Here is a 13731-nt window from a genome sequence, read left to right as displayed (position 1 = left end):
GCAAGTCAATATTATCATTCGGGGTATCCGGTTCTTTCCGGACTTGTGTCCCGCACAAAGTAATCGAATTGTTAGTATTTAAAGGGTCAGTGGGGTTTGGCAATCCTCGCGGCCCGCTGCCTTCATTTTCGGCCACGATCTCGTTGTTGTTGACGTGACCAGATTGCCAACTGTTAGCTATTTGGTCCGTTTCTTCCGAGACGGACAGCAGATGTTTCCGATTTTGATGGGTAAGATAGAGATCAAGATCAAAGACCACTATTATCCTAGCCCCACGGTGGGCGCCAAACTGTTTACCCCGAATTTGGTAAATCAATTGAATTTGTACGCGGGTATAGGATATGTGTTTGAATCTTGATATATTTGATGGATACAAGATTCGTATGGTTAAGATGTGAAGAAAACGATGATGCTTAGAGGACCACTGTGGATTTATACATCTACTAACATATAAGTATTATTTGTTTGAACAAGTAATAGAGATGAACACAATGATTCCGGACCAAAATCTAATATTGAGAGAGAGATTTGTATATATCTTCTAGTACAAAAATGTTGTTGGTCCCAGGGAGCCAGCCCTTACAAAGGATGGGGATGTGCTCTATTTATAGTGTGACCTCCATGGGTCTCATATGATGTGAGCTAATAAAATAATAGCAATAAGGACAACTTTGCACGGATTTGGTGGGATTAGACTGACGGCGCCGTCTGACACACGCATGGTGGGTAGTTGACCAGGACAGGACGTTACTGGCGCTTGACCCGCGTGCAACGGCCACCCGGACCAACGGCTACTCGGACCAACGGCCACACGGACCAACGGCCACACGGACCAACGGCTACTCGGACCAACGGCACACGGACCAACGGCTACTCGGACCAACAACCGCGAATGCTCGGGTCACCGGGCTTGGTCGTTCGAATGACGAAGAAGGCAGATTAGTCGGCCCCCTCGCTCCACCGGTTTGCCTTGCATCCGGTTTTTACCGTATACAAAGCTATCCTTTTGTTGAATTCACTCCTTATGTCCGAACACCGGACTATTGTTAGCAAACTCATTCGACGCTGCAAAGGTCCGTTTTAGCTCCAAGGCTATGAATTCACATAAAAAATAATGATCTCTATATCCTTTTATAGATTCTTAAACTCTGTCGGACCTTAGGGTTTTGAAGAACATGGATCGGGCTCGTCAGAGGCCCATAAAATTCCAATGCTTCATAGCCCCAAGGCTATGGGTTCAAATAAAAAATGATCTCTATATCCTTTTATGGATTTTTTAAGGCGGTCAAATTGTTCTCCTGCTCTTATTTGAGTTGGAGTGGATGGAAATTTCTGAGTACAAGAGGGATTCAGATTCTTGATGCAACTCAAGAATTTGAACTTGATAAGGACTATGAGCTAATCCAAGTCTGAAGTCGGTGGAGAAAATTTCTCGTCCAACCTTCACATGCCATAAAATAATCACACGTTTGCCTTGTTTTATAGGGAAAGTGTTTTAGCGGTAATGAACTTAATTATTGGAAGTTGAAATTATAATTTCCTTCCTAGAAGTTCAAGTGTGCAAGTCGTGGTTAAATCTATTCCTACAGTGTTGGTCGTGTGAGTTTGTTTAGTATTGAATTACAGAACTTTTCCAAGAGAAATTGCATTAACTAAAGCATTATGTAAGTATGCAAGTTAAGCTGCCAGTTATATTCACGAGTAACATGTAATTTTTTCTTAACAAAAAAAGGTGGAGTCAAGCAAATGCCTTAAGAGTAATATTGTTGCTTCATAATACTCCAATTCTCCTCTTTGAGCTTAACAAGTCTATACTCCGACAAGCTTTGAAGTAGGGGGCATTTGTAGACATATGAATTTTATAAAATTGAAATTCATATTGAATTTGGATAAATTCCTAAATTCAAGAAATATCGTGCCCAAATCAATATTAAATTATTTAAGTCTGTTATGAAACAAAAGAAAAGAATTTCTCTCTCTAGAAATTTACTCTCAACGGCTCTATAAAAAAAAAAAAAAAAAAAAACTACTGCAGGCCACGTGCCTCCCTATGGAACCGCCGGACGGTGCCACTCCGGCGCGTCTGGATGTTCAAACTCACCCTAACAACACCGCGAACATAACCCACGAACAAATCTCTGAGAAAGCTTCGTATGCTACCACAATTTCCACACCCCCTTTTTCTTCCTCGAACCCGACCCGCCATGGGAGGGAAGCTATTCAGGCTAAACAAACCACCCACAACTGTGTTCCGACAATTATTTTCAAAGGCCCTGAATACTATGGCCACATGGCTGCTGAATGTAGATTCACCATAGTTGGGCGATTCCTAAAACCTAGGCCCCAAATCGACCGCCTCCGATCAAGCTTCAAAGAGCTGATTACACTGAGAACGACGGCAAAAATTGGAGTCTTCGATACCTTCAATGTCTTCATCGACTTCTACAACGAAGAGGACTTCAACTCAGTCTGGTTTAGGAGAGTGATTGACATCGAAGGCCAACAGATGTGGTTACAGAAGTGGTCTCCGGATTTTAAGCCGGAGGAGGACCTGCTAGTTGCTCCGGTATGGGTTCTCCTCCCTACTCTCCCATTTCATCTCCACCACTGGCATTACATGAAACAAATTGTTAGTAATATTGGAACTCCTCTTGAACTTGACATGGCCACCAAAAGCAGAACAAGGCCGAGCATGGCCAAGATTAGGGTCGAGATAGACTTGCTTAAAACGCTTCCGGATAAAATATGGATTGGTATGGAATATGAGAATGCCCCTCTTAAAGGATTCTATCAAAAGGTTGAATACGAGGGAATCCCCAAGTATTGCAAACATTGTCGGAAGCTGGGACATGTGTTAGCTAACTGCAGGATTCTTGAACGGAAACAAGCTACTCAAACCAAAAATGAGGATGCTAATGTGGGTAGCAACATAGGTGGAAAGCATGCCAACCGGGATGAAAATGTTAACAAGGTCCAGCCTGTGACGCAAAATAGCAACAACAGCACAAACACTGTCTCTAACCACAACGAGGGGGATCAACAAAGAGACAAGAACAACAAAGGTGAAGAGGAACAGGGTGCTCTGGCAGCTGTCTCTGTAGCAAAACCTGGAAAGAAAAAAAAAATAGACAAAAAAAGTATGCCCACCAGGAAACCTAGTGTTCTTCTGAAGATTATTCAATCTACTAAAAAGAAGAACAAAAAGAGGAAGGCTCGGAAGATCCAAGAACGAGGTCTGCTCAGCAAAGAACAGGATGAAGTTGGGAACTCTAAGTCACACTTCATCACAGATGCTAAGGACACGGCTGTAGATCAGGTTCCTTGTCTCAATGATGGTCGAACCAGTGATCAAGTCAGCCCCAATAATATTGTACGTTAAGGAGACAATGAACAACTTGGAGTACAGTCCACACAACTTGAAGGGGAATCTGCCAGGGTCCCTCCCGATATAAGGAACCTACCAGCTATTAACCTCATTGTGGATCTTGACGTTGGACCAATATTTAATGACGTTACGGAGGAGGATGCCCATCAGGATCCTCGGACAAATGGAAACAACAAGAAGGACCTACAACAAGAGGAATTACAACAAATACATAGTCAGCAGCGGATTGATGTTACCTCTCCTAGCAGAGTGGTCGTCACGATACCTGAAGATCAGCTCCAAATTGTAGCAATAGCCAAAGACAACAATGATAGTTTTTCCCCTGTAGTGAAAAGCAACTCCAAACAGAGGAAGAACAACAAGAAAAACAAAGGCAAACATAACTCCTCCAAGAAGGGAGAAAGCACAAACTGACCCCCCATATGTTCTATGATCAGTTCCATTTTCTGGAACATCAGAGGGGTTAAGTCCAAGAAAGCCATACAAAGACTAAAGAAACTCATTTACATCAACAAAGTGGATCTCACGGTTATTATGGAGCCCTTTGTTAGCATGAACAAAATCAACAGATACATGAAGTATCTAGGATATCAACATTGTATTTCCAATCCGAATGGCAAATTATGGATTTTTTGGAATGGAGATCACCAAACCGTGGTGGTTGATAGTACTGACCAGCAAATTACGATTAAAAAGTTCTATATCCCCTTAAATTGCGATCTGTTTATCACTGCTGTGTATGCTAAATGCACCCCGAGTGAAAGACAAGATTTGTGGGCTGACCTTATTAATGTTCATAATAAGATTCAAGGTCCTTGGTGCATTGGAGGCGACTTCAATGTTATTCTGGATCCAGACGAGAAACTAGGTGGTAAACCTCACAGGATGGGTAACAACTTTGATTTCAGCACCTGCATGGACTCTTATGGGGTCACTGATCTTGGCTTCGTAGGTCCAAAATTCACTTGGTGTAATAACAGAAAGCCAAGAGCAAGAATTTGGAAGCGACTTGACAGAATGTTTATCAATGATAAATGGGCCCAGATCTTTCAGCACAATCGAGTGAAGCATCTAGTGAGGACAGGGTCGGATCATAGACCCCTGCTTACTACATGCCATAATGATTCCGAGGGAGGTACAAAATATTTTAAATTCTTAGATTTTTGGGCTGACCAACCTACATTCACTCAGATATTACAACAGTCCTGGAATACCAACATCATCGGCAATCCCATGTGGAGGCTTCAGTCCAAGTTGAAAATTCTTAGTAAGAACCTCAGTACATGGTCCAAAGAGGTTGTAGGCAACGTATATGACCAAGTCAAAGACTGGGAAGATAAATTGCATCACTTGGAAGAACAAGATATTAACCAAAACAGTGATCTGTCCAGAGAAGAGCTTAACAAAGGGCAGGCTGAATACACTAGATGGATGGGTCTCCAAGAGTCCTTACTTAAGCAGAAATCTCTAGTTGACTGGTTCGAGGAAGGTGACTGCAATACTAGATACTTTCATAGTGTCATTAGAGAGAGGAGAAGGAAACTTCATATTCACACTATCAAAGATCATCACGACAATTGGACTCAGGGAGATGACAACATTGCAAATGCTGCGGTCCGTCATTTTAAGCATCTTTTCAACATTCCTCACCAGTATAAGGACACCAACATTACTGATTGTATACCGAAGATAGTCACTGCTGAGGATAACAAAATCCTTACCTCTATCCCTGATATCGAGGAGATTAAGACTGCCGTCTTTAGTCTAAGTGCTTCAAGCTCGCCGGGACCTGATGGTTACAATGGTACCTTTTATCAGAAGTGTTGGAATATCATTAGCAATGATGTCAAGGACTTTGTTCAAAGCTTCTTTCAGGGCAAAAAGCTTACCAAATTATATTCTCATACTTGCCTGGTGCTCATCCCAAAAATCACACCCCCCTCCTGTTTTTCTGATCTTCGACCCATCAGCCTCACTAACTTTTCTTGCAAAATAATTTCTAAGATTCTCTCGAATAGGCTTAGCCCCATGCTGGATAAAATAATCTCTGAGAATCAGAGTGGATTTGTCAAGGGCAGGCTTATCACAGAGAACATTTTACTTGCTCAAGAGATTGTTCACGATATTAAGAAGTACAACAAGGGTGGGAACATGGTTATCAAACTAGACATGGCTAAAGCTTACGATAGGATGTCATGGGACTTCCTTATCACAGTTATGAAAAAATTTGGGTTCTCTGATAAATGGCTAATGTTTGTTGGGAACTTGCTAGCTGGAGTATGGTATTCTATTATTATTAATGGCAACAGGAATGGCTTCTTCACTTCAACCCATGGTCTCAAACAAGGTGACCCTCTTTCTCCCTCTCTTTTCATTATAGGTGCAGAAGTTCTCTCCAGATCCCTCAACAGGCTTAATCAAAATAGCAACTTTAGTCCATTTACCATGGACACGAGAGGCCCCATTATCAATCATCTCGCATACGCGGACGATATTGTTATTTTCTGCGGGGGTAACAATAAATCCATTAAACTAATCAAGCACCAGATCCAGAGGTATGAGAGAGCGTCAGGCTATAAAATCAACGACAACAAAAGCTTCTTCCTCACGGCGCCTAATACTTCGGCTTTCAGAATTAATAGGATGAGAAGGATGTCAGGTTACATGGATAAATCGTTCCCTTTCACTTACTTGGGGTCCCCCATTTACTGTGGAAGGAAAACTTATAGTCTTTTTAATGGTATGCTTGCTAATATTGTAAAGAGACTGAATGGTTGGCAGAGCGGCATGCTTTCCTTTGGGGGGAAGGTGGTCCTCATCAAACATGTTCTCCAGTCTCTTCCAGTCTACATCATGTCTGCTATGAATCCTCCGAAAGGAGTTATCACTCTTATGGAAAAACATTTTGCTAATTTCCTATGGGGCACCACTGAGGGAAAGAATAAGTATCATTGGGCTTCTTGGGAAAATCTTTGCCTCCCGAAAGACGAGGGGGGAATTGAGGTCAGGAAGATGGAGGATATCTCAGAATCTCACATTATCAAGAGATGGTGGAGATTGAGAACTCAACCATCACTCTAGGCCAATTTCCTCCAAAACAAATATTGTAAAAGAGCCCACTGCGTTGCCAAAGTTGCTGGTTCGGCGGACTCTCATACTTGGAAAAGCCTTATGAAAATCAAATCCCAAGTTGAACCTCACATAATCTGGAAAATCCAATCGGGTAATTCTAGTTTTTGGTGGGACAACTGGACAGGTAATGGAGCCTTAGCTAAAATCTTCCCTGGTATAGGAAGATCAGCTAAGCTCCCAGTTAAATTTTTCTTCACCAACAACCTTTGGAATATGACTAAACTTCTCACTTTTTTTCCCTTACAGGTAGCTCAGGATATAGCACAGGTCGACATTGGTGACCGGGAGGAGCCAGACTTCCCTGTTTGGCAACCAACAGAGGATGGAATAGTTTCCAACAAAAGCGCCTGGCAGTTGATACGAGCCAGGGGCCCCAAAAACAGTTTTTATAAAAATCTTTGGCATAACAGAGTTCCTTTTAAAGTCTCATTCCTGAATTGGAGAATTTTTTAAAAAAGAGTCCCCTTTGATGATATGATTAGCAGATTTGACAATAATAGAAGATCTATGTGTATTTGTTGTAGGATGCCAACATATGAGACCATCCAACATTTTTTTGCTGAAAGTGAAGCTGGCCGACATCTTTGGAATTTCTTTGGCAATCCTTTAGGAATTCGGCACACAATCCAACCTATGGTGGGAATTTTCAACAGATGGTGGAATACTAACAACTCTAACATTGTGCACAAACTTCTATTGCAGATAACACCTGCTATCATCTGCTGGGAACTATGGAAGCAGAGGCGCTCCTGTAAATATGGCAATCAAAGGCAAATCTTGATGGGCAGGATGCAATATCAAGGGATCTGGACTATCAAAGCGGCTCTGAGCAACCTATATCCCCCCATCAAAGATATTAATCACTGGCCTACTATATGCAGTATAGTAGAAAGGTTGAAGCCTATCAGAAAATGGTGGCAGGTCATGTGGGAAAATCCTATGCCGGGAAATATAAAAGTAAACACGGATGGGAGCTACCTAATAGACAGCGGCAAAGCAGGTATAGGCGGTATAGTGAGAAATAGTCAAGGCGAGCTGATTATGGCCTTCTCCAAGTCGGTTCAAAGCAGCATCAACAATAGTGCTGAAGCGTTGGCAGCCGAGTTTGGTGTGAAATGGTGCTACCATCAGGGATACACTAATTTCACCCTGGAACTTGACTCCATGGTGATAGCCAACATGATCAACAAGCAAGACTCAAGTAACGCGAAGCTCAAACAGACCGTAAACAACCTGCTACGACTCCAGAGACAAACCAACTTTCAAGTAAAGCATTGCTTCAGAGAAGGCAACCAGGTTGCGGACAGTTTGGCCAAACTTGCATCGGCCAGTGACCAGAACTAGGTTCTATACTCTTTTGCTGAACTTCACAAGAATTCGAAAGGCCCCTTTCAACTTGATAAGTGGCAAATGCCTAGTATTAGATCCAAATTTGACAAAGCTATTTTTTTTGTTAGTTAAAGGCATAGGTTACCATAAGTTGGCTTGGCTAATTGGCCTCTTCTGGTTGTTTGAAGGTGATTATATCACCAATGAGTGTTGTAACTGAGGTCAGGCACAACCCCCCTCTGTAACTTTTTGCTAATACAACGCTACCCAGTCCAAGCTGGGAACTTTATTAAAAAAAAAAAATTATTTAAGTCCAAGACATGGATTTAAATCAAAGTCCAATTCTATTGGGCTAGTCCATTGAGTTGGTCTTTAAAATCATGAGCCCGCTCTGTTAGCCAAAGGTCCATGCCATGTGTTAAATGATGTGGCGCGCCAAGTCAAGTCAAGGACCAATAAAGATGAGCCACGTGTATGAGTGACGCAGCATGCCAAGTCAATAGAAGAACCAATCAAATGTCGCCAAGTGTTCAAATAACATGGTTCAACCAATCACATATATACCCTAGCTCTCCCCTACAACTATAAATAGGGGTCTTCGTAAAGCCAAAAGGGATGAAGAAAAATACATAGAGAAGCTCTCATCCACAAGTCTTCCGCATACCAAGAAGTCGTCGCTCCAAGTGGTGATCCGCAAGTTTCCAAACCTCTACTTTTGTGATTAAAGCTCGGCTCCGCATTCGTAGCGAAATCTCGACAACAAGTAATCCGTCCATTCAAGAACAAGCAAAGCCTTTGATTGACGGCCGTATCGTGACGAGAAGAATCAGAGGATTACATCTTTTTATTTAAGATTTCATAAAGATTGTAACCCCCGCACAAATTCTTGAAATCACATATTATTCTTTGTCGCTATTTTTCTTATCTTGATTATTATTTTCAGGAATGAAAGATTAGTCGTTACACTGCCAACATTCAAACTTAAGTCATAGCAGTGTATTTTAATCTCTTATAATAGTAGGTTATATTTTCTATTTTTAGGTACTCATTTGTTATGACAGACACTCGATGTCTTAACTTGATCAAGCGAACCGCTAATCTTTTCCTTCTATATTAAGATGCAAGTCCAAACATTTAAATAATAGAAATCATTCTTCATGAATTCCCGAAAACTTTTAGTCTGAATTACATTTCACATGATTCAAATTTCAAAATCAAATATCTGATAAAAATCATAGAAATTATCTGAACTAACTTACTACTTTAAATTTGTTTATGAAGCCTCAGACAAACATGACAGACTAGTTTGGGACAGGTTCTCTTGCTAATCATCCTCTAGTGAAAGTAAATGAAATGCAATAGACTGAAAGCTAGGTAAAACCAATGAACTCCATTGCTACTAAAAAAAGGGCGAAATCAACCGACAAAAATAGAACGAAAAAAGTGATCGACGTTTGTCGATTATTTCCTAAATTTTTAGTAAGACCGACCGAGCACGATCAACTTTTTTGGCGCCAAAATTCGGGAGTGTAAAATCAACAGAGCTCAGGTTAAAATACCACAAAATTATTTTTACAAAAATTGACCAACCCTTTTTACAAAGCAACTATTTTTAGTTTCGTTTTTCCAAAGTCACAATTAGTTTTATCAAGAGGTGAAAGGGAAAATGACCTAATAATACTACTTAAGACTCTATATTACAAAACATAAGGATATTTTTTCTTATTTACAAAATATACCAACAAAATTACAAAGTATACCAGATATGGGCTTAATGGGATACCCACAATTTTGGGTTCTTTTTTTAGGAAGAGAATCTGATTTTTAAATGTGGACTTAATTTTAGGATAGTTACCAATTATCTTCTTCTTCTTTTCAAAAAGATTTCTTTCTATCTCTCTCCCCCCCCCCCCCCCCCCCTCTACAGCTGTTGATAGACACCATTTTCAAACCTAAAATTCATCTTCTCTCCTAGTATGATACAATTTCAGCTTCATCGACCAACAATTCTCCACCAATTTTAGCATTTACATATATGTTTTTTGCCCTTATTAATACTCATATATCCCCTTTGCAATTATATAATAAATCTCCCTTCTTTTTGGAATTATCCAATAAAAAATGGAGGCAGGGTCATACAGGAGAGATTATTCTAATCTTCTAATGGTCCCATTTGATGAAAATGGAGGCATGTCCCAGTTTTATTTCACTTGATCTCCCATTGTTACAAAAATTTATAAATATTTATTTTCTAGTGTATGAACTTTGTATGGAATTTGGTTTATATCAATTACAGATTTATGATACATATTTTCTCATAATTTATACACACTTTGATAAGACTTTATACAATTTATATGTACTTATCATAATCAAAATATACATACAACTTTTATATATATTTCATATATACATACAACTTTTATATATATTTCATACATTAAAATTATAATGAATTTATACAGTTATACATAATGCATACAAAATTTATACATATTTGTTTTCTAGTGTGTGAAATTTGTATGAAATCTGATTTGTATCAAATACAAAAATTATAATGAACCTTGTATGGAGTCTGATTCATACCGAGAAATTGATTGTGTATGAATTTTGAATGAGAGAATAACCGATTAGAATGGACTTTTCGAGTAAAAGTTGGAGAAAATTAGGGAATAATATCTCTTTATTTTGAATGGGGAGAGAAAAGTGGGTAAATAAGGGAGCAAAAGTTGGAGAAAATCAGGGAACAATATCTCTTAATTTTGAATGGGAGAGAAAAGTGGATAAAATAAGGGAAGTTTCCTTAAGTTATTTATTGTGTTTTATTTGATTCTTTTTTAATTTACCTGATTCGTATAGATTTTGTAAGAAATCTATTAATATATTTTGTAAACTGAAGAGTATCGTCATGTTCTGTAAATATACCCTCGTACTATGTACATATACATTTTTTGCCTGTAAAAACATTGCTAACACAATTATTGCAGATCACGTTTTTCCAAATTGGTTTGGGCCCAAAAACTAAGTTCAGAAGAAATGGTGTGGCAACGTTTTTAACCATTTTTTTTGCGCGGATTACCCTTCATTTGGGGTGGTCTTTAATTTTTGCCCTTCAAATTGGTGGTCTTTAAGTTTTTGCCTTCGCTTAATATCCCGAGGTTGTGGGTTCGAATTTTTTTAAATGTTTTTTACTGAGCGGGGGTTCGAACCTGAAACCAAGGGATTTTCAGCGAAGGCAAAAGTTAAAGACCACCAATTTGAGGAGCAAAAATAAAGACCACCCCCAGCGAAGGACAATCCTGCAAATTGCCCGTTTTTAACTGATCTTAAAAGACCAATTGGTTTCAACAACGATAAGGCCCAAAAATTTTCAATATTTTTTTTCTTCTAATACTAACATGACCGTGCCAAATTTGTTTAGAGATTTTTACAAGATAAATCACTTCTTTAAGAGTATTATCATAAATGATAATACTTTTTATTTATTCCTAAAATGACAGATCTTTTTATGAATTTAGCAAATCTTAATTCTTAAGATAACTCACGGATAAAGAAGGACCACCAATTAAGGAATTCATTTTTAATCTTGATTAATCATACCATTTTATCTTTCATCATCGTCATCTTTTTCACTAATTAAAAAATTACTATACGACTAGTCGTATAATCCTAATTTTTTCTCTTTCATCATTATTTTCTCCACTATTTAAGAAAATTGTTTACCATTAATGATCCTTTTCTTCAGTTTTGTTAAAGTATATGTTATACCATGTATATTTTTGTTATACCGTATATATACATGGTATAACCGGAAAATATGTTTTTATAATAAGTTTTGAAAAGTTATAAACTCTTCTACTATTAGTAGGATAAAAAAGTTGAAATTCCCCCGATTATGTGGAAGAGAGAATTGCTTCATAATTCATTTGTGATTTATAAGTAGGGACAACGTATGACGCTGTATCAAAATACCTTTGCATTATTTCCAAGGTTCATCCTTCGATTGAAGGTCTTTGTTATCCAATAGAAGTATTACCTCTCTATTAGTACTCTGCTCGTATGAAGCAGTATCGTCATGATCATCTTCTGTCAGAACATTTGAATATGAAGGTGGTATATTATCATCCTTCTTTTTAGATTTTATGAAATCCATAAATTCTTTGTATAACGGGTCCTCTTTGTTATTACTTGAGGAACTAGTAATATTTTCGGCTATGAGCCTTTGACTACCCATTTGGGTCAGAACAATTCCTCTTCCTGTTCCTCTACCTCTTCCCCTTCCTTTATGAAAGTTAGGGTCTCCTCTCCATTGGGGCCTCATCCAGCAGATAATATGATTTAGAGTTATGAACTCAAATATTCTCTTGTAAGAAAATCAGGGAGATTATTATCTGATCCCTTTTTATAATGAATTTCAAAATCGAATAGTGCTAATGAAGCTTGCCATCTTGCAAACATTTATCTAGAAAGCTCATGTTTACATATGTGGTATGATAAAATATGCATGGTATAACATGTATAACCATACGGTATAATAAAGATATACATGGTGTGTGTGTGTGTTTTTATATATATATATATAATGATAAAAATAAATAATAATAATTATAATAATAATTACTAGATGTGCATTATACTTAATAAATACCACTAATACATGTTTTGTCACATATATTATTGAAATAGAAAATATGCAAGTGCCACCAATTAAAGTTATAACATGTTAAAATGTTAATATTCAAAGGAACAAAAGGAAGAATTTGCATGTATAAAAAGAAGTAAATTTTACTTGGCATAGCTTACTATGTTACATATTTATGGAACATAACTATATTTTTTAATAATTAAGTTTAGTAGCTATAATATTATATGTTTACAACTTATAGCTACCCACTTTTCTACCAATTAACTTACCACTCCCCACACCCCTATTTTTTAGCTGCACACTTTCTCTCTCTCCCCCTTTTCTAAATATACACGTTTCTAACTCCCCATCTCCCCTAATTTCATGCTTTTCAAAGCAATTTCTGATTTCTTTCACTTCCTTTTTTTACTCTGTATTAACTGCTCATTAATTTCAACCTTTTACCCCCAAAATTCAACTATATTTCCTAAAATATGTAAGATTCTCTGTTATTTTTGTGTTCATCTTTGTTTCTTTTTGGGCTTTACTAAGCCACAAATTTTCATCTTTCCCTGTATTCAGTGGAAGTTTAAAGGTTTTTTGTTTTTTTTTGTTTTGAGGGATCCATGTATCATTCATCCTCATGTCGTTTTAGACCACCGTCTTCTCCGGCGTGACCTGACCGGCGTCAGTCGTCTTCTCTTTTCCGGTCAGATTTGTAGCAATTGCATGGTCAGATCTGTAGCAATTACAAAGACCAGCCTATTTGACACGGTCAGATCTGTAGCAATTAAAAAGATCAGCCTATTTGAACAGAAAATATTAAAGACCAAATCATTTAACCGCCATGACTATTCCTAGATGCCTTCCGCCGCCGGCCACCGGAATTTTTGAATACAGATCTGAAGTTTTTGTTATTGGACAAGAGTAAAATTATTCATGTTCTCCAAGAGGTATTTTTTCTTATAAAAATATTCATGTTCTCCAAGAGGTATTTTTTCTTATTAATGATTCACTTCACCAGATATGTATTTTACTTGCATTTTAAGTATATTTTTATCGTATTTTTCGATGAACTTCAGTTAATTCCCGTTTTTTCAATTCATCAGATCTATATTTTACATACATTTTAAGTATATTTTTGTCGTATTTATTATTATTTCAATTAGTTTGTGTTTTGAACTTCAATTAATTCCTGTTTTTTCAATTCACCAGATCTGTATTTTGCGTACATTTTAAGTATATTTACCCGCGGAACTCA

General features: G+C 37.9%; 1 protein-coding gene across 1 annotated transcript; it reads left to right on the top strand.

The window, feature by feature from the left end:
• Positions 1 to 2290: 2290 nt before the first annotated feature.
• LOC132637688 (uncharacterized) lies at positions 2291 to 7861 on the top strand. The gene is made up of 5 exons (XM_060354743.1): positions 2291 to 3352; positions 3407 to 3758; positions 3846 to 6388; positions 6764 to 6867; positions 7042 to 7861. Exons 1-5 carry the CDS (start codon positions 2291 to 2293, stop codon positions 7859 to 7861), a joined length of 4881 nt encoding a protein of 1626 aa, XP_060210726.1.
• Positions 7862 to 13731: the final 5870 nt, after the last annotated feature.

Source organism: Lycium barbarum, chromosome 4 (assembly GCF_019175385.1).
Source record: "Lycium barbarum isolate Lr01 chromosome 4, ASM1917538v2, whole genome shotgun sequence".
NCBI classification, from domain to species: domain Eukaryota; kingdom Viridiplantae; phylum Streptophyta; class Magnoliopsida; order Solanales; family Solanaceae; genus Lycium; species Lycium barbarum.
The sequence above is the reverse complement of the archived record's forward strand: the minus strand, read 5'-3'. Positions and strand labels throughout refer to the sequence as shown.

Bases quoted from the DNA above. Each gene is read 5' to 3' on its own strand.
- LOC132637688 (XM_060354743.1), top strand. From the start codon at position 2,291: ATGGCTGCTGAATGTAGATTCACCATAGTTGGGCGATTCCTAAAACCT. The intron at 3,353-3,406 runs GTCAGCCCCAAT...CTTGGAGTACAG, and splicing joins ATGGTCGAACCAGTGATCAA to TCCACACAACTTGAAGGGGA. The intron at 6,868-7,041 runs GCAGTTGATACG...TATTTGTTGTAG, and splicing joins GTTTCCAACAAAAGCGCCTG to GATGCCAACATATGAGACCA.